At 53.0% G+C, this 26195-nt stretch overlaps 4 protein-coding genes across 5 annotated transcripts; 2 read left to right on the forward strand and 2 right to left on the reverse strand.

The window, feature by feature from the left end:
* Window positions 1–2968: 2968 nt before the first annotated feature.
* CDC26 (cell division cycle 26) lies at window positions 2969–3361 on the reverse strand. 2 transcript variants are annotated; one of them, XM_065737682.1, is made up of 2 exons: window positions 3279–3361; window positions 2969–3185 (listed from the first exon to the last, which is right to left on the reverse strand). In XM_065737682.1, the coding sequence occupies exons 1-2, from the start codon at window positions 3339–3341 to the stop codon at window positions 3012–3014; spliced, it is 237 nt and encodes a 78-aa protein (XP_065593754.1). In that variant the 5' UTR covers window positions 3342–3361; the 3' UTR covers window positions 2969–3011. The 2 variants fall into 2 exon arrangements, with proteins under 2 accessions (XP_065593754.1, XP_065593753.1); XM_065737681.1 differs by having other exon boundaries at window positions 3261–3361.
* Window positions 3362–3533: 172 nt separating this feature from the next.
* On the forward strand, window positions 3534–11446 carry PRPF4 (pre-mRNA splicing tri-snRNP complex factor PRPF4). Its single transcript, XM_065737668.1, has 14 exons — window positions 3534–3608; window positions 4011–4188; window positions 4371–4557; window positions 4787–4874; window positions 5373–5452; window positions 5710–5803; window positions 6683–6777; window positions 7378–7436; window positions 8032–8155; window positions 9068–9157; window positions 10023–10145; window positions 10280–10387; window positions 10472–10590; window positions 10778–11446. The coding sequence occupies exons 1-14, from the start codon at window positions 3534–3536 to the stop codon at window positions 10969–10971; spliced, it is 1614 nt and encodes a 537-aa protein (XP_065593740.1). The 3' UTR covers window positions 10972–11446.
* Window positions 11447–13062: 1616 nt separating this feature from the next.
* On the reverse strand, window positions 13063–16937 carry WDR31 (WD repeat domain 31). Its single transcript, XM_065737166.1, has 9 exons — window positions 16890–16937; window positions 16333–16462; window positions 16065–16136; window positions 15564–15708; window positions 15384–15484; window positions 14952–15019; window positions 14395–14536; window positions 13800–13962; window positions 13063–13287 (listed from the first exon to the last, which is right to left on the reverse strand). The coding sequence occupies exons 1-9, from the start codon at window positions 16934–16936 to the stop codon at window positions 13127–13129; spliced, it is 1029 nt and encodes a 342-aa protein (XP_065593238.1). The 5' UTR covers window position 16937; the 3' UTR covers window positions 13063–13126.
* Window positions 16938–18288: 1351 nt separating this feature from the next.
* Window positions 18289–25082, forward strand: BSPRY (B-box and SPRY domain containing). The gene is made up of 6 exons (XM_065737167.1): window positions 18289–18357; window positions 18707–18805; window positions 19430–19660; window positions 21055–21080; window positions 21935–22059; window positions 24392–25082. Exons 1-6 carry the CDS (start codon window positions 18301–18303, stop codon window positions 24916–24918), a joined length of 1065 nt encoding a protein of 354 aa, XP_065593239.1. The 5' UTR covers window positions 18289–18300; the 3' UTR covers window positions 24919–25082.
* The last annotated feature ends 1113 nt before the right edge of the window (window positions 25083–26195 follow it).

A 26195-nucleotide genomic window follows, 5' to 3' on the forward strand; every position in this document is an offset into this window, starting at 1 on the left:
TAGTAGCACAGTCAAGAGCTTTCCATTCAGGGCTAAAAGCTTCACACATTTCACAGGCAGACCAGGGAAGCTTTCTGGATGGGTGAGGCCCAGAAATTGCTTTGGTAGCAGTTTTGGTTGAGCACTTATGTTAAACTGCTCCCAGTGTTCTGCAGTTAAGAGCGCAGTGCAGAGAGGGAGTCTGTTCTGCACAGGATGCCCTCTTTCTGTAAATAGCTGAAAGGGAGGACAGTGGGATTTGTAGATAGCTGAGGAAAAACAGGCACCACCTGGACTGATGACTAGGATGTGCCTTGTGAGAACAGGGAATCCTTTCGAGATTTAAGTGTCCGGGCACACACAGAAGCAGTTCTTGTCTCCAGATATTCTACTAGTCACTGTTAGCAGAGGCAGAGTAAGGAAAGCTGACCTTTGTGGAGAGGGGTTAAACTTCTTTAGTCTGCGTGCCTTTATGAAGGCAGGGCCACCCTTCTGTCTGTGCTGATGCTGCTACCAATGACAGAGCCCAAGTTCTTTGCAAAGCAGCAGGAAATCTATGACTGCTGCTGCCCAGCATCCTGCTCAGCTCTTGAACTGCATTGTCTCAAGTTAGCCTTCCTGTGGGTGACCCAGGTATTCATTTGCTAGTCTGGTTTTCTTTGGGCAGTGCAAGTACTGAACAAAAGGAGAAGAACTAAAAGCAAGCTCAGGTTTATAGTTTATTTCTGTAGCAAATTTGCATCCGAGAGAAAGAAACAAAGCAGTTTTCACAGAAAAGTTTTGGACACCTCCTTATGAGAAATAGGAGAAGCTCTTCCCCAGTCAGGTCTCTGGAGGGAGTTATGTATGCAGCAGACTGCAGAAGGATGTAGGTAGGCCATACAGAGGTAGACCATACAGTGCTCTTTTTTTCCTGCATCTGTCACAAAGTAAAAACCTGAGCTCTCTAAGCAATCATATTTCTCTGTGAAAGTGTGAAACAGACTCTTCCAATCCCTGTGTGCAGGCTGTGAGGACATCTTAGTGCTTGTCAGTGGAAAACAGAGCAGCTGTGTGCTGGAGCTGTGTTCTGAGAGACTTCTTCTGCAGAGACCTCATCCCTGATTGAGTTCAGGGCTGAAGTTCCCAGCACCAGTTTGTGCGATTTCCCTTGAACAAGCTGCGGCTGTTGCAGGGAGGTGTGACTGTAGTGTGTTGACACTAATTAATTTATATACCTCTTACTGTATCTTTCTGTAAAATAAAACCTCTGCTTGGTTTGATCTTGCTATCAGTGAAGCTTTTAAGCCACCTTTCCGTTTGCATTAAAGTGCCCAGACTTGAATTCTCTAATTGTTCCAATCAGAGAAGGATAAATTGGGGATTATGCAATAGCTGTGGCTTTTTACAATTAAGTTCAGTTCTTCTAGCTTTTTGCATCATTGTACGTGCATCCTCCCTTGAAATCATCTCCCTCTTGAGGATGAGTACCTGTTGACAATCCAGAGAAGCCACATACCTCCCTGCACCCCAGCCTCCCTCAGGCCCACTGGGTGCCAGCAGCCACCCCAGGCTGCTGTTTGCTTCCCCAAAGTGAGCAAAACCCAGCCACGCTGATCTGACTTGTACTGACTGCGTCTGATGCAGTCCCGGCCGTTACGCTGTGTTTGAAGTTGTCCTGAAGTTAACACTAAACTTGTGTTGAGTAGTGCTTGGAGGGAGGTGAGGACTAATGATTATTAGACTTAATTAAAGCTGTATGTCAGCATATGTAGCACGCTTAGAATGTGATTCCAGTATATGTCTCTGAGTGCACCCTGATGTTTTGTCTTGACACGCTGTGCCTCTGGATTACCAACCTGGAAGAAACACACAGGGCATCCAGGCTGCGTTCATCCGTGGGCTTCCGTTGTTTTTCTCCCAGTGCCTTCTGTTAGTCTGGAGCCAGTCCCAACAGATCCAAAAGGATGGATAGTTTTGTTTACAGTGGACTGTCACTTTTAATTTTACTCCTGCTCTTTGTGAAGGTAACTTGTCTAGTAACATATCAAAGATCTCCTGTATATAATTAACTAATAAAATAGATTGCATTTTACTGTGGATGTGTGTTTTAGAAACAATCCCCAATGCAGAGACTGCAGCTGTGGTGAGGGCCAGCATCATTCAGGAAGTGATTCACTAGAGCATCCGCTTTGCTGGCAGAAGACCCAGCGAGCTCTGGTGTGGGCTGCTCCAACTGCTTTTCTCTGGGATGACTCTCCTGTGCCTCTTCTAACAGTGTGAGTGAGCAGCAGGGGCCTCCATCATCCTACAACTGGGGATCATAGCAGCAGTACCCTCTGAGCACTCTGGTCACCAGCAGGAAGCCCTGAAACTGCTAGAATGAGAACGTGTGAAGATCCTGGTACACAGGTAGCTGTGTCAGTCCAGGTGAACTTGCAGAGTGTGGGGAAAGCTGATCTGGAAGGGGGAGTGAATGCTCCCCACCCAAGATCTCCTGCGTGAGCCTGAGGGAATGGACAAGGGATGTGACTGAGGGAGCTGTGCGTGTCAGCCCACCTGCTGCACAGCCGTGTCTATACAGCAAGGAACTACAGCTTCCCTCCCACACTGTTACTATGGGTTGCTCTCAACCGTATGTGAGAGATGAAGCAGGGGGATGATTCTTCCTCCCCTTTGCAACCAAAGGAGGCCCAGAGCCTTTCATTCCTCCTAAAACATTTCCCTGCCAGACTGAAGGCGTGCTGAACAGCAGAGCAGTCCCTGATCATCCAGCGCAGCATTAAGCTCTGCTTTAGTCCAGATCGTGACTTTCCAGCTTAAGGAACAGTTTGAAGAGTTTTAAGTTCCTCATTTCCCCACCCCGACCGGAAATTCGGTGCACCCACAACAGCAGCAGCATGCGGCAGCTCAGCCAGCGGCTGTGGCTGCGGCTCCTCCCACGGCCTTCCCAGCGGGAGGCAGAGCAGCATCCGTTTCTAAAAGAGAACACATTTATTTCAAATATCACAGCTCTCAGGACAGGGCAGCGGGGCCCGCCCGGCGCGGCCCCGTTAGAACTCGAAGGTGCCGAAGTGCGCGGAGCGGACGCCGACCTTGGGCTGGGGCTTGTAGCCGATGCGGTCGTTGATGATCTGCTCCCGGCTCTTGTGCTCGGTGCCCAGCGCGATGCCCGCCGCCTCCTCGCCGGTCGTCACCTCCGCCTCCTCCCGCTGCTTCTTGCGGCTCTGCACGGCGGAGGGGCCGCGTCAGGGCAAGCCGGGCCCGCCCCGGCCCGCCGCCCCCACGGGCCCCGCGCGCACCTCCAAATCCTTCCGGACCCCTTCGAACTCCTCGATGTCATCCAGCTTCAGCTCCAACCGCGTCGGCTTGCGCCGCAGCATCGCCACCGCCTCCCGGCCTGCCCGCCCCTTCCGGCCTGCCCCCGCCCCTTCCGGTCTGTTATATAGGCCACGCCTCTTCCGGTTTATCTTCTCCGGTTTATCGTTCTCCCTCAATCTGCTCCGCCCCTCCCGGTCTGATCGCTTCCGCTCTGCCCTGCGCCGCCCGGAAGTGCATCGTGAGGCGCCGCGGCCATGGCGACCGTGCGGGCCCCGGTGGGGCGCGGCGGGGCTCGGCCGGCCCCCGTGAGGGCCCCCGCGCCCCCTGAGGTACAGCCCGCGGCATTTGGGTGTTGTCGCTGAATGTCGTAATTTTTTGAGTGGGTTCGTGGCGATGGGAGCGTGCGGACCAAGGGGCGGGAGGGGAGTTTGTGTCGGGAGTGGGAGGAGCTTCGTGGCTTAAAGGTGGGAACAGAAATTCCGTGGAAAAAGCGTCGCCTGAAAGCGAGGCCCAGGTGGATAGCAGAGGGACGAAAAGCACCCGATCTAACTTAAGCGCTTTACTCAGGCGTTACATTTTAGCTCTTCTCTTTGTGCTCGACGTGCGCCCGTGCCGCTCTCAGGGTCTCCTTGCGCTCCCCCAGCAGATGCTCCCGGCGCAGGGATGCTGGCACTGCTCTGCTTTGCAGCCAGCACGCAAGAGGCTCTGACGATTTTGCCTTTCCTTTGCAGCCTGCAAAGAGCAAAACCTCAGAGGAGAGCGATGCTCCCCCTGCCAAGAGAGCGCCCATCTTCTATGGCAGCCTGGAGGAGAAGGAGCGGGAGCGGCTGGCGAAGGGCGAGTCCGGGCTGCTGGCGAAGGAGGGGATGAAGGCTGCCCTGGAGGCTGGCAACATCAACATCAGCAGTGGTGAGAGCGCTCAGCTGAATCTGATGTAATCTAAAGTCACTCTGATAATCTCTGTGCATAATTTAATGTTGAGAAAGGGAGGCTTCTGCCTGGCATGCTGGCTTTCTGTTGGGATCTTCCTGTTGGAGAGGGTTCTCCTGTCCAGCTGCTGTCTCCAGTCTGATGGTCTCCCTTTGGTTTAGGTGAGGTCTTCGATTTGGAGGATCATGTGAGTGAGCGGCAGGCGGAAGTCCTGGCTGAGTTTGAGCGCAGGAAGCGAGCCCGGCAAATCAACGTCTCCACAGATGACTCTGAAGTGAAAGCCTGCCTGCGAGCCCTCGGGGAGCCCATAACACTCTTTGGAGAAGGTCCTGCAGAGAGGAGGGAGAGGTGCTGTGCCCACCCTTGTGTGTTGCTAAGGGGGAGCACTCAGCTGCCCCCAATTTATCGTATTTCTAATGTTTTCCTTGTAGTTGGCATACAGTGAGTGCTGCCAGTCAGTGACGTTTTGTTACAACATAATGAGGGTTGTCCAGAGGAAAGAATGGCACACAGTGAGCATTTGTCAGATTTCACGAGGTTTCACTGAGTAAATGCATCTTAATGTGTTTCTTTTCAGATTAAGAAATATCCTCTCAGTGGTCGGCACAGATGCATTAAAAAAGACAAGGAAAGATGATGACAGGTCTAAAAAGTCCAAAGAAGAGGTAATGATTTCTCTTGTACTCTTAGGACCGAGGGAGATTTATACAATAACCTCTTGGATATCTTATTTTGATGGTCTCTAAAACGTTCAATACTTGGTCTTGGTCAGGGAATGGATTCTTATATTGCCCCTTCTTTCTCTTTTTTCTCTGTTGCCCTTTTTAGCAGAAATATATCAATGCATTATCTAAATCAGCAGCATCAAGACTGGCTTGTACTTGGCCAGATTCGTGTACAGTATCTAGAGCAGTCAATAGATGTTTGGGCTGTTACATATTATAGCAAGTTCTTGTTTGTCTTCCTACTCAGGAAGAAAAAACTGTTTCTGCTACTGCATCCTTCTGCCTTGGATTCATCTTTCTTTCAGCTTCTTTCTTTTTTTGGAGTCCGTTTTTTCCCTTACCATTTTGGGGGGCTGATGTAAGATGAAGTCATCCAGGATAACTGAACTGAGCAGTATCATGTAAGTTTTTTCTTTGGCTTTGTTCTTTTTCTTACAGTATCAGCAAACCTGGTACCATGAAGGACCACGCAGTCTGAAAACAGCAAGGCTGTGGCTTGCTAACTATTCGCTTCCCAGGTAAGGAAAACTAACATGAACGAAGGAGAGAAATGCAACCTTTTGTAAACTCTTAACAACTAATCCCACTGTGGGCAGTGCAGTAATTTTGAGATCAAAAGAATGGGGAATGTATGTTGGTAGACAAAGCCAGTAGACTTAAAGATTGAGTTAATAGTGACATGTCTAGTGTTAGCCCAGTTATGGGGAAGTGAGAGTTTCTAGCAGCAGGGAATGGAAAACGTGGACACCCATTACTCCATCTTTGCTCTTCGCAGGGCAGTGAAGCGTCTAGAGGAAGCCCGGCTGCTCAAAGAGATTCCAGAGGCAACCAGGACATCGCAGAGACAAGAGCTGCACAAATCCCTGCGAGTAGGTTTGACATCTGCTCATCTGCTGTTTTTAAAACTTCTTCCTGATTTCCAAAGAGATCAGGAGGAGAGAGCTGCCTGGTGTTGTTCTGGTGCATGTAATTTGCTGTGCTGTGCCTGTCATCTTTTCAAGAGCTGTGCATTTTCTCTCTCTTCTAGTGATACGTGTGCTCTAATTCTGTTTCTGCAGTTATTCAGACAGACCTGCTTTTGTTGTCTTCCCATGCTGCATTGGGATAAAGAGACATGCCTTTGAAGCTAAAGAAATTGCTTCTTGGGTTTACCACAGATTTAGTTGGTTAGAAAGGAACGGATTGTTTTTCTCATCCTGTACCATGGTCACTATTCCATAAACCCACGGGAAATAGTAACAACACAGTAATGGAAAATACATTTTAGAATGCCTCTGAGGTGTCCTTTCCAAGCATGTTAAGTCCGATTCTGAACTTACTGGGATGGCTCAAGCATTCAGTGTGCTGCCACTTCAGTCCTGTTTACATCCAGATGTGTTAGCTGCCAGTGGATCTGTTTCTCCTCTAAGAGCACTGCCTGCCCTCATCTTTCTGGTTGTGTTCCTTGGATGAGATGAGGAAAGAGGTCAAAACTGCAGTGAGTTCTCGGTCAAGGCTTGAGTTGCTAAGCAGAGCTGCAGTGCTATTGGTGGCACATACAGTGGGTGGCACACAGTGCTAAGCTGTGCCATGGGGCTGTGCTAGCTTCTGTCAGCCAGATGAGCTCTGGCCCTCCTGCTCAGAGCTGCAGTAGCTCTGAGGTAACTTCTCCATTTGGAAGTGACTTCCCTGTGGCCTCTGACTCCTTCTCCAGGACTTTCCCTAGGTTGTTTGTATTTATACATTGTTTTCTCTGTATTTGGTTGCAGTCCTTGAATAACTTCTGCAGTCAGATCGGAGATGATCGCCCACTGTCCTACTGCCACTTCAGCCCCAACTCCAAACTCCTGGCTACTGCCTGTTGGTAAGTTCTCTTTAAAGCATTTATGTTAGGGCATGGGTGTCTGGCCTCTTGGCTTACCTGGGCTGCATTGAGTGAAGAGAGGCCTTAGGCCTCATATAAATGGGTCACTGTGAAAGTAATGCTTCCTGTTTCTGTCCATAGAAGCTACAACAGATGCGGTGTGCATGGTGACTTTGATAGAGCAGGTTCTCAGCTACAAAACGCTGTTTCTCAGTATAGTCACCAGCTTTAGCTCTTTGTTTTTGCCAGTGAGGAACAGGAGCCTGCATGTCACAATCATAAAAACCTGCACTGGGGGAAGTGACCACTGTCACCGTGGCCACTGCTGAAACGCAGCACCCACCCCTCACAGTGCTCACATTCACTGTTTGGGCTCCATTAATGTTCACAAGTGTCAGTGAATGTCAGAGGATGCCATTTTTTCCTCAGGGAGGAATTCAATGACACACCTTTCCTCCCATATATGCTTCCATGTCACACACTTGTTTTGTCAGACTGCCACTTACCCACTGCAGAACCCCTGCAGTAGTTTTGCAGCTTTGTTTGCTACGTTGCTTGATGTTGCTGTCTACACTGAATTCTGTTTTTTGTGTTCAACAGGAGTGGACTGTGCAAGCTGTGGTCTGTGCCTGACTGTAACCTTGTTCACACCTTACGAGGTAGAGAATAACTTTCACTGAAATCCTGCATAATTATTTTGTTCCTGAATTGCTGTACCTGCACTGTTCTGGGACTGAAATGTTGTGTAGTGTGGGCAGACCTTATTCTAAAGAGAGCATCTCTCAGGCTTGTGGAACACAGACATGTGTCAGATAGTCCAGTGGAAGTCCTAACCTTTCTCTTAGAGTAAAGGCCAGAGTTCGTTGTTTCTATTCCTGGATGATGATTTTGTTTTGCTTCATTTCAAGACCTGATTTGAGTTATTTTAAACCAAGTATTAGCATTCTTTGTCAGACCATGTCGTAACAGTGAGGCTCTCTGAACAGTGGGCACAACTTTAACTAAATACAAATCTCTTCATTCACATATTGAATTTTCACTGCGTTCTGAGGGTTGCAAATCTAAGTGTTTGATATTTTTAAATGGGTCCACTGGAATTGTAGTTTGGTTGTGTGACTTGGCTTGGCATGGAAGGACGTGGTGAAAGTATGCTCTGATAGCTGACTAATCAGTGACAAAAGAAATGCTGCTTTTAGTGAGAATTGGACAAAATGGTGTGGAAGATTATGGATTGTGATTTTCCTTTCTCTTAAGGACATAGCACCAATGTAGGAGCAATAGTCTTCCATCCCAAAGCCACTGTCTCCCTTGACAAGAAGGATGTTAACTTGGCCTCATGTGCAGCTGATGGTTCTGTCAAACTCTGGAGCCTTGAAAGGTCAGAATGGCTCTGGACATATACATTTGTTGTTGTTTGGGGGCTTATCTTGTCCTATGAAACAACGGACATTCACTTTCCTCCTGCAAGCATTGTATTTTATTGTTACACCACTGCAGTTCCCATCCTCAGTATGCATCTCCTTCTTGAGCAGGAAGACATCACCCTGATGAGGGGAAACGAGGCAAGGGAAATGGTCTGGAAAGAATTGTCATTGTTGCTGCTGGGCATTAGCAACCTGCTGATGCAGTTGGGTGATGGATGGAAGATCTGGGGTGTATTTGTTCTTACCTTTCATTTGGGAGAGAATTTCCTTTCTTCAGTATTAATGTCTGCTGTGTTTGAAAAGTGGAGTGCTGCAGTGCCTCAGGAAGAGGCAGGCAGCTCTGAGATCCTCAGTTCATTACCCTTATTGTTTCTAATTGCAGCAGCATATTTCTGTGAAGCAACAGATGTTTGTTAGTCTCATGTGACCACATCTCTTCAGTCTGCTGGAAAGATACTCTCACTACTGTTCACTACAGCTGCTGAGCTGCTGCTGCACAAAGCTCTGGGAGAATAAATATTTGCTCTGTCCTGTCTGCCCTGGCTTTCTTCAGCACAGCAGAGTTTGCTGCAGTATGGGATGTTCTGTGTAGTGACAGCAAAGTTTCTGCTGTTGAGACTTTCAAATTAGCAAAAGGCCTTGTTAATTTTTGAAACTAATCATTCCAGGAGAGCTTACTGCTGAGGTTATGAGTGTGGCTTTCACTTAGAGCTTTCGCTGTGTGAGCAAAAGGCACAGTTCAGTCAGTAGTCAAAGCACCAGATTTCTTGTCTGGCCTGTATTAAGGTCTGCCTTAGTGTACTCAAAGCTGCAAAGGTCTGGCTAGCCAGCCATCCCAGCAGTGTCTGATGACTTTCTGTTTCCAGTGATGAGCCAGTGGCAGATATTGAAGGACACAGCATGAGAGTGGCACGTGTGATGTGGCATCCTTCTGGGAGGTTCCTGGGCACTACCTGGTAAGAAGATTCTGGGTTTTTTGTTTCTTTTGTTTGTTTCTTTGTTTAAGATGTTATTATTTGCAGTCCCTGGGGTTCCTGAAAGACTTCCTTTCTCTGCGCCACGTGAGACCTGGTTGGAAATAGTGTTCACTGAGGGAATACAATATTTCTTATTTGCCTTGGAGATTTCCAGCTGGCAGAGGAGCAGCCCACTGGCTGCTGCTGCCTCCTGGGAGAGTGTGAGACAGGAGATGGACTGAGGAGGACTGTAGTACTGAGGGAGAGAGGGACTGCACTGGAGCTGAGTAGTGCAAAGGTGATCTGAAAATCCAGTTCCAGAAGCAGAAATGGTTACTGCTGCTGAGGGGATTTCAGTGAGATACCCACACTATGGCAGTAAGGATGATGATCCCTCCACTCTATTCTCTCTTCCTTCAGTTTCAGTTTTAAAGCTGAACAAAGTGAACCAAACATTCTCTGCTCTTGTAAGAGTGGTCCTGTGGCAGTTAGTGATAACTGTTTCTTCCCCTTTCTCTTTGTGTGGCTCTCTCAGGACATCTGGGCTCCACGTTAGCAGCTGGAAAGGGGACAGCACTTGAACAGGGCGCATGTGGTTTTTATATGGTGCATTCTTCACCTGCCAACAGCTGAGCATCATGCACTGTGTGATCCCTTTGGGGTTTAAGGATGCCACACTGATGTGCAAGCAGGGAAGCTCCCTGCTCTCCCAGGGTGTGCTGAGGATCTCTGAGTTTTTGAGGTTTATAGTGTCATTCTTGTTTTCCTAATGCTCCAAGTTAATGTCCTGGCAGCTTGTATGTTTGTGCCCAGTTCAAATAGGATTACATGATCAGATAGTAATGCTTTTAATTTTTTTAAACAGCTACGATCATTCGTGGCGCCTGTGGGACTTGGAAGCCCAGGAAGAGATTCTCCATCAGGAGGGGCACAGCAAAGGGGTCTATGACATCGCCTTTCACACGGATGGGTCTCTTGCTGGGACTGGGTGAGTTTGCTTGCATCAGGACTGTACGTGAAACACTGCTGAGGTTTTGTTGCTCACTGATACCAAAAGCCATGTACTGGTGTTCTGCCAGCTGCTGAGCTCTGGGTGATGGTGACTGGGTTCTCCCTTCTCAGTGGACTGGATGCTTTTGGCCGAGTGTGGGACTTACGCACCGGGCGTTGTATCATGTTTCTGGAAGGCCACCTGAAGGAGATCTATGGACTTAACTTCTCCCCAAATGGGTAAGAAAGGAGCTTGCATGGTGTGTGTGGGAGCTCTGAGTACAAAGCTCAGCTTTCAACGTGTTCTTCCTTGCCTCCTCGCAGATACCACGTTGCAACTGGCAGTGGTGACAATACTTGCAAGGTGTGGGACCTCCGCCAGAGGAAGTGCATCTACACCATTCCTGCCCATCAGAACCTGGTGACTGGGGTGAAATTTGAACGTAAGTATCTCCTGACTGATGTTCCTTATTCCTGTTACTCCTGTACTGAAGTGGCATGGGAGTGGGGCTACTCAAAAAAAACCCCACATCCTTAGATCAGGAGGATCTGTACTGGATAGTGGTAGAAGATTGGTCACGCTTTTATTTGCAGAACTCATTTCTCCTTTTTTCTCCTCCTTGACTGCAGCCAATCACGGTAACTTCCTGCTGACAGGAGCTTACGATAACACCGCAAAGATCTGGACTCACCCTGGCTGGTCCCCTCTGAAAACACTGGCTGGTCATGAGGGAAAGGTGATGGGGCTGGATATCTCCCTCGATGGCCAGCTGATAGCGACGTGCTCCTATGACAGAACCTTCAAGTTATGGACAGCAGAGTAGCTTAGCAGTGCTGCTGGTAAACTGGGACAGAGATGTTAATAATGGCTTTGAACTAAGACCTGCTTTTTTTTTTTTTTTTTGTATTAAATTTTTAAAGAAGGAAAGGAATTGGCTGTTGCAACACGTATTGCAGTGGCTGTGGTCACTAAGCTGGTCTTGGTTTCCTCCTTGGGGCAGTTTTGAAGCACGGAAGTTGTTATCCAGGGCTTGCTTGGAGTCAAAGCTGGGATGATGCTTTTCCCTTCTTAGGACTCATGTTTTATATTGCAGATAGTGGTTTTCTGCAGTAATTTGGAGGTGAACCACCTTTTTCCACCTCCCTTCCAAGACAGGCTCACAGGGTTGCTCAGTCTGTTCTATGCATCTGTAGGCAGCCACACAGCGCTTCATGTATAGTGTGTTTTATGTCCTCAGCTTTCTTACCTTCTGTCTTCCAGGGTGCTTTGACAGCAGTCTGCGTCTTCAAAAAATAAAAGCAGTGTTAGTTGTTAGAGGAGGGGGTACCTCAGTTTTTCTGCCTCTGCAGGTTGGTCTCTGAGTGTAGAGGCCTGTATCTCCTTTCTTTCCACTTGCGGTGGATGTTGAAGGCCAAAGAAACTCAGTGCACCGTGTCAGACATCTCACGTCTTTGAGCTGCCTCACAAATTGGGTGTTTCACATCTCCTGTTGAAGGTTTTGGTGTGTGTCACCTGAGATGATGCAAAGGCTGCTTCGTTGTAGGGTTGTCTGGTTCTAACTTCCACTGCGAGGAAATTTCTTGCGTGTTGTTGAAAGTTTTCAAATGTGTTTTAGAAAATCAGAATGTGACTTGAACGTGTGCGCTTTCTTCTGGGTCTGACTAAGAAGTGGAAGGGTTACAGGGATGTTGTGATGCATGGTTTCATTTCATCTTAAAATATCTTCAGGAGAAAAGAAAACGTTCAACTCTCCTTTTTCACCTAGAAAGCAGCTGTCCATGTTTCCTTGGAAACACAGTGCTGTTCTTAACATTTGCAGTGGAGGACATCAAAAACCCACTCCAACTTCTATGATTCTATGATTCTGAGTTACTTCCCTTCTAGCAGAGGGCTGTGTGCTCTCTCCTCCCTTCCAGAAGCATGGTGGCACCTGCCACGTTCTGCATGCTCCTTTCCCAGGAAGAAATGTTAACAGACTTGAGGCCATGAAACAGCACAAAAGCCATATTTAATTGCTGTGTTCTCTTGTATAAGCCTAAATATTCAGCTGTGTGTGCTCAAGTCCCTTCTCAGATATTGTTGGAAGGGTCTGCGTGCTGCCAGCTGCACAGACAGGGATCTCCCTGCCCATAAGGGACGAGCTCCTGGGGTGCAGGTTGTGGGACAGTCCTTACCCTTGGCCTGCTCACACCTGGCACAGCAGTGTACTTCTAGCTGGCTTAGGATGAAATGTTGGACACCGGTGAGCTGCACTGACACTCGCCCTGTTCCTGGGGTATAGATGCTGGTGCAGGATTGTTGTGCTGTGCTCAGCCCCATTCAGCAGGATGAAGAACTGGAGCCAAGGAGAGGAGGCTGAGCATTCCCTGCCTGATGCCCTGGCATGCTGCAGAGCTTCCAGATGTGACCCCCTGCTGCAGGGCTGGCAGCCAGGTGTGTCACAGCAGGTAAATACACACTGTTCATCCTTGAGGCAGTGTGCTGTGGACTGGCTCAGCAGTGCTGATTTAAATCTGATCCAGGGAAAGAGAGCGATCTCTGGTTTCTTCTCACAGCAGTGAAGTCCAAGGTTTGTTGTTCCTTCTCACAGTAAAAGCAGCTTTCCTGGTGCAGGGGAGTGCTCTGATGAGGCACTCACTCCTGAAGAACAGCACAGGGATGGCGTGAGCTTTCTCATAGCTCATCTCTCCTCTGCTGGCTCCCTTTGCAGCCAGGTTGTGTGGAGGTATTGTGACTAAAAGCCCACAACACTCATTCAGGAGTGAGAACTTGGTCTGAATGCACCGCTGATGTGGCTTTTCTTTTAGCCAGCTCTAAGTGCTTCCCACCCCCTCTGAGCAAACAGTAAGCAATGCATCCTCTGTGCAGCCTGGCTCAGCTGCATCAGTGCTCTGCAGGAACGAGGTCACCCACTGTCAGCAGAACTTGGGGATCAGACCCCCATGGACACCAAATCTCTGCTGGGCAGGATCCTGTTGTCAAAATACTGCCACCTCCTCCAGCTCCAGCTCCTCATGGTGCCTGAGCTGCAGCACGTGGATCCCCGAGTGAAAGCTGGCGCAGAGCAGCGTGGAGCTGTCGCAGGCAGCCAGCGAGGCCAGCGGTCCCGCTCCCTCGAGGCACGCCGTGGCCAGGCAGGCTGGGAATGGAAAAGTCACCCAGACACCGGGCGAGAGGAAAGGTGTGAAAGGGAAGGAAAGAGTTTGAACATGGGAGATGATATATTTTTTATCCTATTCTGAATTAGTGCACGTGGGGAGGTGCTTGGCCACAGTGAGCACGTAACACCAATGAGTCTTGCTGGACCCAGCACACCTGCGACCCTTCCCCAAAGGCACTTCTGCTCTCTGCACAGGCACTGAGATAACAAACCTGTCCTGCAGCGGGGCCTGGCAGGCAAGCAGCTTTGTGCGAGTTCCCCTGTTCTTTTTCATTTCCATTGTCTGTCTTTCACTGCTGAACTTGGACATCTTTAACCATCTCGCCATTGTTTCCCATTAATTCAAGGGGGACGCCCATCACCTCTGGCCTCATGCACCCAGCCACCTGTCTCTGCTGCTCACCTCCGCCCTGCCCTGCGGCTGTGTGAAAACCCAGGGCTGGCAGGCACAGCACTGTGTGCTCCTCGCCCCAGGGCAGCACCCTGCCTACCTCCGGTGTCCCGGTCCCAGACCTTCACTTTGCTGTCATATGAGGACGTGGCGATGGTGGGAGTGAGAGCTGGGCCCCGGGGGAGGAAGACACAGGAGGCCGTGGTCTGCAGGTGCCCTCTGTACTCACGCACTCGGCTCCTGGTCTGCCGTAGGTCCCACAGCTGCAAGGCAACAAGCAGTGCTCAGAGCTCGGGCTGTGACTGCCACCTGCCAACACGGAGCGGTTTTACACAGAGAGGAAGGTGGCTTTGGTTAAAGAGCTCCTTGCTCACCCTCAGAGCACATCTCCGCCTTTATCCCCACCGATGTGCACTTCAAGACCCCAAAACAGCACTTAGGTTTTCACCATTTATCTGTTTGTGCACCCGCAAACTGAAACAAAATCCCAGTGCTTTAATAAGGAAGAGTATTCGCTGTTGCAGACTGACTGAACCGAGCTCCAGCCCGACCAGTGACACCAGGTGAGGCCGAAGCAGCGGGAGCTGTGCTCTGCTGCAGGCAAAGCCCTGGAGCACGGAGCTGCCACCCTCTGCTGTGTGCTGGGGAGGTGGGGAGAAGCAGCAGGAGGTGGTCTGGGTGCCCTGCAGACTCACCGTTGCTTCGCAGCCCTCCCCAGCAAAGCCGCTGCTGCTGCTGAGGCAGTAGCGCCCATCCTGGCTCACGTCACAGCTCGTCTGGATGTGCTGCTTGCCTGGGAACGTGTGTGCCACCCGCAGCTCCCGGCTGTCCCACATCCTGGAAGCAGTGAGAGTGGGGATGGAGACACGGAGGCATTATGGCATCGCTGGTGCCCTCCCTGCAGCCCCACTGCACTCCTGCTCTTTGCCATGGTGGAGCAGCCTCCCTCCTTTCTCCAAGCCTTTACTCAGGGCAGCCGTGTGGAGCTCTGAATCGTTCTCCTTTGGTCCCACAGGCTGTTCCCAGTGCTGCTTACAGCTGCAGGTGCCCCCGTGCTGTCTCCCCCCCAGCAGAAGAGCCAGGTGAGCTGGGAGGTGGCTTCCAGCCATGCGTGGGGCCAGCAGATGGGGCAGAGCAGAAAGATGGGAGAAACAACTGCCCCAACTACCCCGTGTGCACTGACACTGCAGTACCCATCAGCATGTGCCGCGGGCTGCAACTCCCCTCTCTGTGGCCACCCAGAAGGATTTACCTGATGGTTTTATCCTCTGACGTCTGGATGACGTAGGGCTCCCCAGGGACCCAGCACAGATGTGTTACCTGTGGGGGGGAAGGGATGGGTGGTGGTGATGCTGTCATTTGGGCTTCCTTAGCAGGCAGGGAGGCACTGGCAGCTCAGCAGGACGCAGTGCCATGGGAACAGAGGAACCCTGGGCACCACTGATTAGCAAAAGGGAATTAATACATGGCCGTACGTCTGTGGGTGCCTTTGTTCTCCTGGAGGTGCAGTTCTGGAGGAGAGGAAAACCAGCCTTAAGCTGTGACCTCCAGAACCATCAATCAATCCTTGCGGTGTCTCGGGGGCTGAACTCGGGGCAAATTCACTCTACAGGGCCTGGCATGCAAGCGACCGAAGCAGGCAGTGAGCTGACGTTATGGGATGCAAAGAAGCAGAGGCCCCTACCAGGTTCCTGGAGAGAGCAGCTCTGCACAGGCACTCTCCGGTCTCCACGTCCCATTTGCGAACTGTGTTGTCCCGTGAACCTGTGCACAGCCGGGACACATCTGCAAGAGCAAGTCAGCATGCAAACACTGCCAAGCTACGGTGCGAAGAACCACTGTCCGGGGAATAGGAGCTCCTCACCCGGGCTCACAGCCAGGCCAGTAACAACCAGCTCATGTCCTGGGAAGCGCTGCCTTGGCCCTGAGGTCCCATGGAGCTCCCACATCATCACTGTCCTGTCCCGGGATGCGCTGAAGACTCTGTTGGAATTGTGGGCACAGCTGACCTGCCAAGGAGCAGAAGGAAAAGGGGTTGGGCTCCAGCCTGGCCATGTGCAGGTCCCGGTGAGCAGTGAAAGGGAAATGTTGGCAGTTCCCATCCCAGTCCCTGTAACACAGCTACAGAGACACAGGGGTTAACTCGCTTCCCTGGGGTGAGTGCAGAGCTGCTGAGCTGTCCAGCTTCAGTGGCACAGGGTTGGGTATTTCCCTGTATGGCAGCACGGCCACAAATGCTTCCTGTCTTGTATGGGGTTTCTTGCAGGAAGAGCAGAGCACTCTGCAGATGCCGGACTGCCACTGCTGCTCCTGCTCCCGGTGCTGGCGGGGATGGGGGACCCTGACCGCACCCCCTGGTGCTCACCTTGGTGACCTCGTGCTCGTGGCTGAAGCGCCCCAGCACAGCTCCAGACCTCCAGTTACACACAGCCACACTCTGCAGAGAGCCAGGGGAGGAAGTCAGCAGCAGCAGCGGGACGGGACACAGGAGGCTCACACACAGCCTTGGTTTGTGTTACACAGAGCTAAGCTCAATGGGAGAACACAGCCTTCTGTTTTTGAGCTCCTACAGCAAGCACAACTGTCTTCAGTGTGACAAACCCTCCCCTTACATCCTCCTTATTGTCCCATACCTTATCCTTTCCTCCCGACACGCACAGCTCTGCTCTGACAGCAGCCACGCAGGTGACCGCGTCGCTGTGCACGGGGCTGCGCAGCTCCACTGCCCCTCCGCATCCCGGCCTTCCCATGGGGCCCTCAGCCCTGCAAAGGGTTTAAAGGTCTGGTATTAGGACAAATCAGAAAGTGGAGAGGCAGTGGCACAGGCTGCCCTGGGGATGGGGAGGTCACTGTTCCCGGAGGTGAAATGTGGAGACGTGGCACAGGGATGCAGTCAGTGGTGGATATGGGCTGGGGACCTTTGACGTCTCTTCCAACCTGAATCGTTCTGATTCTATTGTTAAGGGCCTCCAGAGTGACCAAGGAGTGTTCAGCCACTCCTGTGAGATATTTTGGATTGCAGCCCCCCCAGAGGAGCCGGGCAGCAGCAAGGCTCCAAAACAAAAACCTGATCCATAAATTCAGTAATGAAACGGAACCCACGTGCTTGAAATCTTCCCTGTTCATCCATCCCCATCAACAAGCTATACATCCCCCCAGCACAAGCTATGACCATCTGAGGATGCTTTACCTGTACGTGGCCGTGTGCAAGCTGATCTTACTCTGCAGTTTCCCCATCTCAGCACTGAGTGCACAGAATCACAGAGCATCACAACGCCGGGATCGGGCACTCGCTGCTGGGATGGGGCTGAGCATGAGGAGACGTGGTGTGAGCAGCACTCCAGAGAGATTCCTGCTTCTCACACATCCAGGATGAAGCACTCTTCTTCGAGGGTCACATCCTGGGGATCATCTGCCCTGTGTGACACTGAGTGGGCACAGACAGAGGGCACAGACAGAGGGCAGCCAGCAACAAACCCGGTTCAGTGGCAGCGAAGTGCAGTAATTGGATTCCCTGCAGATCAAGATGTACCAATTGTATTTAGTCTGCTCTGGGCGTACAGCAGCACTCCCATCTTCTGGACAGGTGACCTTCTGCCAATAGAAGGTTGGAAGAAAAGCCAAATCCTACTGGTTCTGGGGAAGAAAACGTGCACTGAGTCTGCCTGGAGCCTGGGAAGCCCCACATGGGCAGCACTCAGCAGGGGCCTATTGCATTCCACAACACGTTCCCTTTCTAATTTTACCCTGGCAGCCTTTGTGATCAGCAATTAGTAATGCCAGCTAATCTCAGCCTGCTCTGTCTGTGAGCTCGCATGTTGCCGAGGTGCAGAGAAGCATCTGTCTCACAGCATGACATCGCTCACTCGCTTCCATCGGACCACACTTCCACAGCTTTGGGACACTGGGAACAAATGTGTTTTTTCTGTGTTTTTTCAAGCTGTTTTTCCTGCAAAATGAAACGCCAGGAGGATGCTAAGGCTTAAATTCTGACTTAAATTCCGGCCCTTGGTTGGGCTCCTACAACAACCGTGCTCTTCTACATGCACAGCCATCCTTCCTTCCCCTACGGCTGCAGGGAGCCGTGCCGTGCCCGGTAGCAGCCATATCCCCCCTCCCTCCTCAAAAAGAGCGGATCCCTCCGGGTCCGGAAGGAATGATTGGGTTCCACGGACGGGGCTGCAGCACTCCGCAGTTTTCCTGTGGGTTTGCCACGCACGTTCTCGCTCCCAGAGCCCTCTTCACGTGGCACAGCCGCGCTCGGGGACCCCCCCGCCCACCGGGGACCTCCCAACGCACCGCTTCACAGAAACCGAAACCAATTTGTTTTTTCAAACCAAATTATCGTTCTTTAAAGTCTTCCCTCCCATCTCCCCGTTCCCGCACACTCCTTCCCCCGCCGCTGCGGGGCGGATCACGCGTACGTCCGCAGGATGCCGGATCCGCCTCGCACTCACCGCCGCCGCTCCGCGTCCCCGCTCCGTGTGGCTCCGTAGCGACGGGCGGGGCGGGGCGGGACGGGGCGGGCGGTGCCGATCCCTCCCGGCCCGGCCCCGGTCGCACCGCCCCCTCCCGCACCTGCGGCAGGTGCCGCCCGCAGCATGGCCCGGCGGGGCGCGGAGCCGCGGGCGCTGCCCGAGCGGGCGGCGGAGCTGCGGGTGAGCGGGAGGGGGATCCCCGAGGGTCGTCCCCCCACCCCGAGAGTGGGAGGCGCGTGGGGCGTCGCGGGCCGGGCCTGCGCCTGGACGGGCGCGGGGAGCTCGTTCTCCCCCCCTCTCTCCGGTTTAGGGGTTCCCGGGGGTGGCTGCGGTGGGTCCTGGGAGCGTGGGGCCGCACGTGGGTGTGGATGCGCGTGGAGCTCGCGGGGGCTGAGTGGGGGGGTCCGGTGGGAGCGAGTGGGGCTGTGTGTGTTGGGGGCTGTGGGGGACGGGGGGGTCGCGGCAGGGATGTCCCGGCTCTGCCATCCCCGCCCGTGCAGCGGCTGAGCGCTGCTCCGCTCTGTTCCAGAACAAACTCGTGGACCGCTGCGAGCGGCTGCAGCTGCAGAGCGCTGCCATCGCTAAACACGTGGCCGAGGTGCTGCCCGCCAGGAGCCAGGGCGTGCTGGTAAGTCCCTGCCCCGTCCCGGGGCACTGCCGGTCCCAGGGGGCTTCTGCACGCAGAGCTTCTCCCCGCCCTCCCTGCCGCACACGGCCGATGCGCTGCACTGCTGTGCTGGAGCTGCTGATGCACAGCGCGGTGCTGCCTTCCTGGGGAGCCCGAGCTGCGCTGAGCTCATCCGATCTCATCTCTTCGCACCGTGCCTGCTCACTGCTCCTTCTGCTGCCTGAAGTTTTAACGATGCCGCAGCGAGCAGCAATTCGCCTCTAAAATACACATGAAATGTGTGTGTGCTGGGGTGCTGCCAGCGTCCTGTCCTGCTCCGGTTTGTGCCTCTCTGCCCTCGAGGTGACTGCTGGGGGTTGGGAGGAGGGCTGCCCCATGGGTCCCACGCAGAGCAGGCTGTCTGTGCTTCCATGCCACAGTGGTTGGTGGTCACTGTGCGGTCTGTTGGTGTGCTGGCTGGGCCAGGAGTTGCTCAGCAGGTTTGGGGTTGGTGACCCCGATCACCTCTGTTTGCATCACAGTGGTTGCTGTGGCTTGGGCTCAGCGGTGTGAAAATGAGCCCTCAGGAAGCTGCTGGTGCTCGGCTGTGGTGCAGCTGTTCATCCTCTCTCCTTTCCCTGGCAGACTGCTGCCAACGGCGCGCGAGAGCTGGTGATCCAGAGGCTGATGTTTGTGGGGAAGGCGTGCGAAAACGAAGAGCAGCGGCTGCTGGAGGAGGTGCACACCGAGGAGGAGCGGGTGCAGCAGAGCATCCTGACACAGCAGGCACACTGGACAGAGGCACTGCAGAAGCTGTCTGCCCTGCGCACGTACCTGGTGGACACGATCACCAACGTGGACGACCAGGCCTTGGTGGTGAGTAGCCCTCCCCGGACCGAGGGATGGTCCCTCCACCCAGAAACAGCCTCAGCTCTTCATCGCACATGCTTGGGCTTAATTATGGTGTTGACTTGCTTCGCAGTGGCAGCAGGCAGCCGGAATTGGGCTGATCCTCACAGTCCTCCTGGGTTTCTTGGTGCTTCTGAGCGTGATGTTGCCCACTCAGGCACAGGTCAGACTGGGCTGTCAGTTTTCTGCTGCCCTGTTCATAAAAATGTGACCTGTGGGAGCACCTGCAGCTCTTCTTGGAGGTCCATCCTGCTCTGTAGCACACACCTCTGTCTGAGGTGCCTACTTCCCTTTGCTCAGCTGCTTTTCCAGATGCTAAACTGCGCTTTACTGAGTGACTCCTCTTGCCTTAGATGCAGGCAGGTGGGCACTGCACCTCCTGCTTGCTCTTAGCCGCTGCTAAATCTAACCTGATGGAGAGGGCCGCAAGACCCTCTTACTTCTCCCTTTGCCAAGTAAAGGAGGGGGAACAGCGTTCATAAATTCTCCACCCTGGGTGCTCGGCGTGGGTATTTATCACAAACTGATCGCTGTCATCTCACAGCAAGCGAGGAGCACGTAGTGTATGTACTCCTCAGCTCTCTGATCTGAGCTCTGAATTTCTGCTACTGCTTTGCTAACTGATGTAGCCGGAAAATGGCCCAATGTCTGCAGGTGTAGGGAGGAGAGGGACTGCTCGCAGCGTCTTTCGCCTTAGGGTCTGTCACCCTTGCAGCACCTTTACCCCTTACTGAAGGCTTTCAGGGTTGTTGGCTGCAAGCACAGGGTGTTCCTGCAGTGCCCCAGAGGTGGAGAGGAGGGAGGGACACAGGACAGAGCCCAACAGAGGACTGGGCTGGGGTTTTCTCACCTGGGGCAAGGCAGAACGCAGCAGTAAGAGGCTCAGGTGCAGCCATCATGGTGTGTACCAAAGGGCAGGGCTCCGATTTGCTTCTCTGTGGTACCAGACACCTACCTGCTGTGTTTCCCTGTGTTTCCCTCGCAATAGGTGAGCTAGCTGTGTTTGCAGTCTCCTGCTCCCCACAGCTTACAGGCTGCCTGGAAGGCCCTGTGCTGTGCCAGCACCGCTGCCACCTGCCAGCTTGGCAGAGCTGAGCTATAGGTACAGGGGAGGTACGGCGTCCTCAGCCATTCCCATTCATTTTCTGAGGCAAAGAGTGAAAAGCAGCACAGACAAAGAAAGTGGGTGTTGAAAATGGAAAAAAATGGGTGAGGCCAAGGCTGCGGTCAGGGGTGGTTTCTGTGGGTCAGGAAGGAGAACGGTGCTCCCTGCGTCCCTGTTTTGCTGTGCCCCAGCCTAGGTTTGGGATTTTCTCTGTGGGGATTTCAACTGTGATGACTCTTTCTCTCCTTGTCCCCAGAATGCAGAACAAGAGATCTTCGAGAGGTTAGTACCTGGCTGCTCCTGCGTTTCCTCATCCCTTCTCTGAGCTTGACCAACACATCCTGCCTTCCCAGAGTGAGCAGCATGCCACAGCTCTGCTCTTCCCTCCCTTGTGCTGAGAACGAGGACGGAGTACAGAGATTCTCACGTGTCCTCTGGTCTTTGCTTCATAGACCAGAAGCACCGGGGGTCGGGCTGTGCAGTGCCGCTCCGCAGGCACCTGCAGGTGCTCCTGCATTTGCTGGCAGGATCCTTCCTCCAGCCCCTCAGAAAACGGCACGGCCCGGGGACAGGGTTGCGTGGCCCACCCGAAGAGCTTGGCCTGCTGTTTCTGCCTGCAGCTTCCCTGCAGAGAGCAATAAACCCCCTGCAGCACATCGCTGCCTGCTGGGCTGGAGCCTTCACACACAAACACGAGCTGACGTGTGCTGGAGGCTGCAAGGACCCAGCAGGTCCTTAACCTCCTTGACGTGGGATCTGCAGTCCCAGCTCACTCTCCTCTGCTCTAACAGTCAGGCTTTGTCCGCAGAAAGCCTCACAGGGAAACCCGATGCTCTCCCTGCAGCCCACCCATATTTTCCTCCTTGCATCTCGGTGTCTGGTCTCAGCTGTGTGTAATGCGTGTGTGCTGAGTGAGGAAGCTGTTGGTTCAGGCTGCAGGGTTGTGTTTCTAAATCTGATCCAAACCAACCAGAAGTGTCTCTCTGGAGGAGAGCAGTTTCCCTGCAGTGAGGGCCACTCTCATGAGTGCCCCAGCTCACGTTTCTGTGCTTCTTCCTCGAGGTCTCTGCCACCACCTCTCAGCAGCTGTCAATTAATCACCAGATTTCAAAGTAACTGCTGTATCTCTTCGCTAGGACAGAGGTGGCGGAGGGAATCTTAGAGCCGCAGGAGTCTGCCAAGTTAAACTTTAATCAGCAACGTGTTCAGAGTCCGCTGCTGCACCGGCTGTGGGCCTCTGCTGTTCTCTGCTGCCTGGCAGGTCAGTGTCCTCCTCAGGTCTCACGCTCTTTGGTGATTTGGATTTCTGAAAGCTCACTTTGCACCCCAATAAAGCCCCGGGTGCAGTGTGACTGCCCCAAGGCTGTGTCCTGCCCTGGCACCTCCTGTCCCCCTGTGCTGCCCCATCTCTGCGTGCTGCCTGGAGCTCCCCGGGTGGGCAGCAGCAGCCACAGGGCTGGGAGAGAGGGCAGTGGCCCCGAGCAGCTGCTGATGGCCGTGAGCCTGAGGAGCTGTGTGTTGCTGTGCTGGGGCAGCAGTGGTGGTGTGGCAGCTGTGAGCAGGACTGATTTTCATCCAGCAGCAATCAGCTTGGATGGCCGATTGTGAAATGTTTGCTTTTCCCATTATTTCCCAAGACGTCATTATTGCGTCTCAAATGTATTTCTTGTTCCTCAAAGGTGGTGACATCCTTGGCAGTTTGAAAAGGTGTCTGCCTCCTCCCCCCAGGGTAATCTTCCCAGAGCTTACATGAGAGCTCCTGACTTCTGCTCACCTCACTCTTGGTGGTGATGAGTGGTCCCCAGGTCCCTTTCAAGTATGTCCTTCTGCCTGATTTCACTGTAAGGTTTTTGTGTATCAGCCGTGCATGGCAGACAGTGCCAATGTTTTTGTCTTCTGCTGCAAACTCTGGTGTTGCTCCACCTCTGAGGATCGTCCAGTTCTCTGTTTTGAGTCTCTGATTGCTGGCAGGCATACAAAGTCCTGCAGCTGAACTTTGCAGCTGGCAAAGCTGAACAAGTTCTCAGCGTTTTTTCCAAGTTAGCCCCTCATTCCCTTTGCTGTGACATGGTTTTCTGATGGATTCCTTTCCTGGTAGCATCCTTGCCAGCTGTGAGGACCTTAAGTCACCACCAGATCCCAGTGCTGGGTCTGTAGCTGCACACATTACATGGAAATTTCATTCTGATGCTTTCTGTGTGTGTGTGGTTAGATTTAACAAACCACTGTTGTAGGGTGCTTGCCTGTCTCACTGATCTGTAGCCCACCCAAGACGTAGCCTTACAAATTTAATATTAACTGCAGCAGCCCCAGCTTCCATTAAGACACAAGGTCCCATAAAGCCCCTGGCAGCATTCTGGGAGGGCTCTGAGGTCCTTCTGGGGTGGGGACTGGGCAGAGGGCCCGAGGGGGACCGCACTCACACAGTGCCTGCATTGAGCCATGGGGGTTTCAGTATCAGGTGTGGGAGACTGGAAATAGGAACTAGGCTTTTTCAACGCAGTAAAATGTGTTACCTACTGAGCAGACAGATTATCTCAGCCCCATCCATCGTGTCTCTGGAGTGGCAGCCCAGTGGTTGGTTATCTGGGGGCCTTGTCCTGCCAGGTGCTGAATGCTGGGCAGGGGCTGATGGGGGCAGGAATGGGCTTTCTGTGGCTGAGCTCCTGCAGCCCAGCCCTGCGCTGTGGGGTGGCACAGCAAAAGGCTCACCTGCTCCAGCCCCATCTCTGCGTCAGCTGAGGGCATAAACTGAATGAGAGAGGGCTGGGAACGCTACTGGACAGGGAGACTGCATCACTTGGTAGCAGGCAGAGGTGAGTCACGGGCACCAGCCTTTCCCCTTTGCTTACAGATTTACAGGGCAGGGGAAATATTTGTGCAGTTACTCAGCATTCACACCCTGCCCGTGGGCTGCTGAGCTGCATGTGGGGAAGGATGGCACCAGGGAAGCATGTGGGCCCTGGAGGGCTGGGTGCTGCCTCTGTGCTGTGAATGAAGGACCTGTCCTTGTGTCACGGCAGAACAGAGGAGCAGAGGTTCTTCCAGTTCCTGGTGCCACCTCCTGAGGCTGTTCGAAACCGCTCAGGGCTGATGGACAGTTGTGAACTGATGAATGACTTTGGGCTGAGAGATTTTCTCTGCCCCTCCCTCCTTGTTCCTGCAGTACCAGCTTTGCTGGTTTCTTCAAGCAGGTGCCATCCTGGCGAGCTCCTGGCTCACCTGCAGGGACAGGGCTGAGGTTTGGGTTTCTTCCTGTCATGCATAGAAATTACACCCGGTCCCTGCTCAGATCACTGCTCTCCTTCATTCTATATCTAGATGGGACAGGAACCACAGGCAATTGGCTCAGGTATGTTCACTCAGTGCAGTGAGAGCTGATTCCTGCCTGGATTTGGCCTGTGGCTCTGAGCTGTCTCTTTCCATCCCTTCCCACTTCACTGTGGAAAGTGGCAACACGAGTGGGCCCTTCTCACTGTGTCACCTGGGGGAGCAGGGGGGGCCACTGCCGTGATTGTGCTTCTGGCTGTGGTTCTTGGGATGGTGCAGGTGGGGGTGGCCCACCGTGCACTCACGGTGTGCTTGTCTCCCAGGGTCTCAGGAAATCTGCATAGATGAGAAAACCATCAGCCCCCACCTAAGCCTGTCGGAAGACAAGAAAACTCTCACCTTCAGCCCCAAGAAAGCAAAGCTGGACTTGGATGGCCCTGAGCGGTTTGACCACTGGCCCAACGCTTTGGCTACAGCAGCTTTCCACACGGGGCTCCACGCATGGAAGGTCAGCGTGGAGAAGAGCTGTGCCTACAAGCTGGGGGTGTGCTACGGCTCGCTGCCACGGAAGGGGCCTGGCAATGAAGCCCGCCTGGGCTTCAACACTGCCTCCTGGGTCTTCTCACGCTACGACAAGGAGTTCAGGTTCTTGCACGCCGGTCAGCCCCAGCCCGTGGAGCTGCTCAGGGCCCCAGCTGAGATCGGTGTGCTGCTTGACTTTGCGGGAGGGGAGGTGCTTTTTTATGACCCCGATTCCTGCACCATCCTTTTCTCACACAGGGAAGCCTTTGTGGCACCGCTCTATCCTGTCTTTGCAGTGGCACACCAGAGCATCTCTCTCAGCCAGTGAGCGAGGTGGGCTGCGAACACATGGCTGTATGTACAGTGATTGCATACACCACACGATGCCTTCATGGGGTGATGTGTTCCCAAACTGGGCTACGAGCATGTACAGTGATCAGACCTGCCTTCAACATCTGTTCTCTTGTTTTACAACAGCTTTCGTCTCCTTCAGGTTACTGAGTATGTGATGTTTGCTCTCCAGGGCCCTCCAGTAGCCCATAGCCAGGATCTTTGGGAAGGACCCAAATGGGTCCCCAAACACCTCCCCCGGGAGCACAGTGTCATCTGAGCTCTTGCAGTGTCTCTGTGAGTTCTCCCCAGCTGCCGTGCTGCTGGAGTCCTCGGGGCTGGGAGGGGAGCTGGGAGGTGCTGCAGCTCAGAGCAGAGCTTACTCTGAGCCCAGCTCAGTGCAGGAGGACCTTGGCCCCAACACTGCAGTTTGCTCAGCGCAGAGCTGGGAATGCAAGGTGGGGAGAATAAAACTGTAAAAGCTGGGGCATGGGAGCTGCCAGCCCTCTGCAAGTGAATCATTTAACTCCTATTGAGAACAAGGGCTTCTTTCCAGCTCTGATGGGGAGGAGCACAGGCAACAAAACACTCCATGCTGCAGGAATGAAAATTATTTCAATCTTGACTAAAGGTTAAGAGCTTCTTTGGAGAAATGAACGTGAAGGGGCAGGTGGCATGTAGAAGCCTGTAGGGGACACTGGAAAGAGGTGGCTCATGTGGGAGGAGGGACACTGCAGGTTGGGGTTGTCACCCACGGGGACCCTCATGGACCACTGGCAGCTGCCAGAGCAGAGGAGCAGCAGAAAGGAGCTGTTAGCACTGTCCTGAATGGAGCTGCTTGTTCCTGGGGCTTGGTGAGGTTGAGCATATTACAGTGAAAACAGGCAGCTGACTGATGGTAGGAAAGGTGTTGGACTAACACTGAGCTTGGGTGAAGGAAAGAAACACGTTTCCTCCGTGTTTAAAACTTATCTTTATTTCTCAGTATCCAAATCAGTAATTAAGTTTGCTGACTGGCAGTAAATTACACTAAGCAAAATTCTGCATCTCCAAACCGCTGGAGGAGGGCTGTGACTGCTTTCAGCTGCAGCTCCAGAGGAGAGGGAGCTGCTGTGGTGAGGGCAAACCTGAGGTCCTCCAGGTGTGCAGGACAGTGCAGTGACTGCCCCGCTGGCAGCCTGTCCCTGGGCAGCTCTGTGGGAACCAGCGACCAAGAAGGGATGAGTATTGGTCTGCCCCAACCCTTCTGATGGAATGAATTTGCTGGAGCACAGA

Source organism: Cyrtonyx montezumae, unplaced genomic scaffold, assembly GCF_038088225.1.
Source record: "Cyrtonyx montezumae isolate F1298 unplaced genomic scaffold, pur_monq_1.0 scaffold_20, whole genome shotgun sequence".
In the NCBI taxonomy this organism is placed as follows: Eukaryota; Metazoa; Chordata; class Aves; order Galliformes; family Odontophoridae; genus Cyrtonyx; species Cyrtonyx montezumae.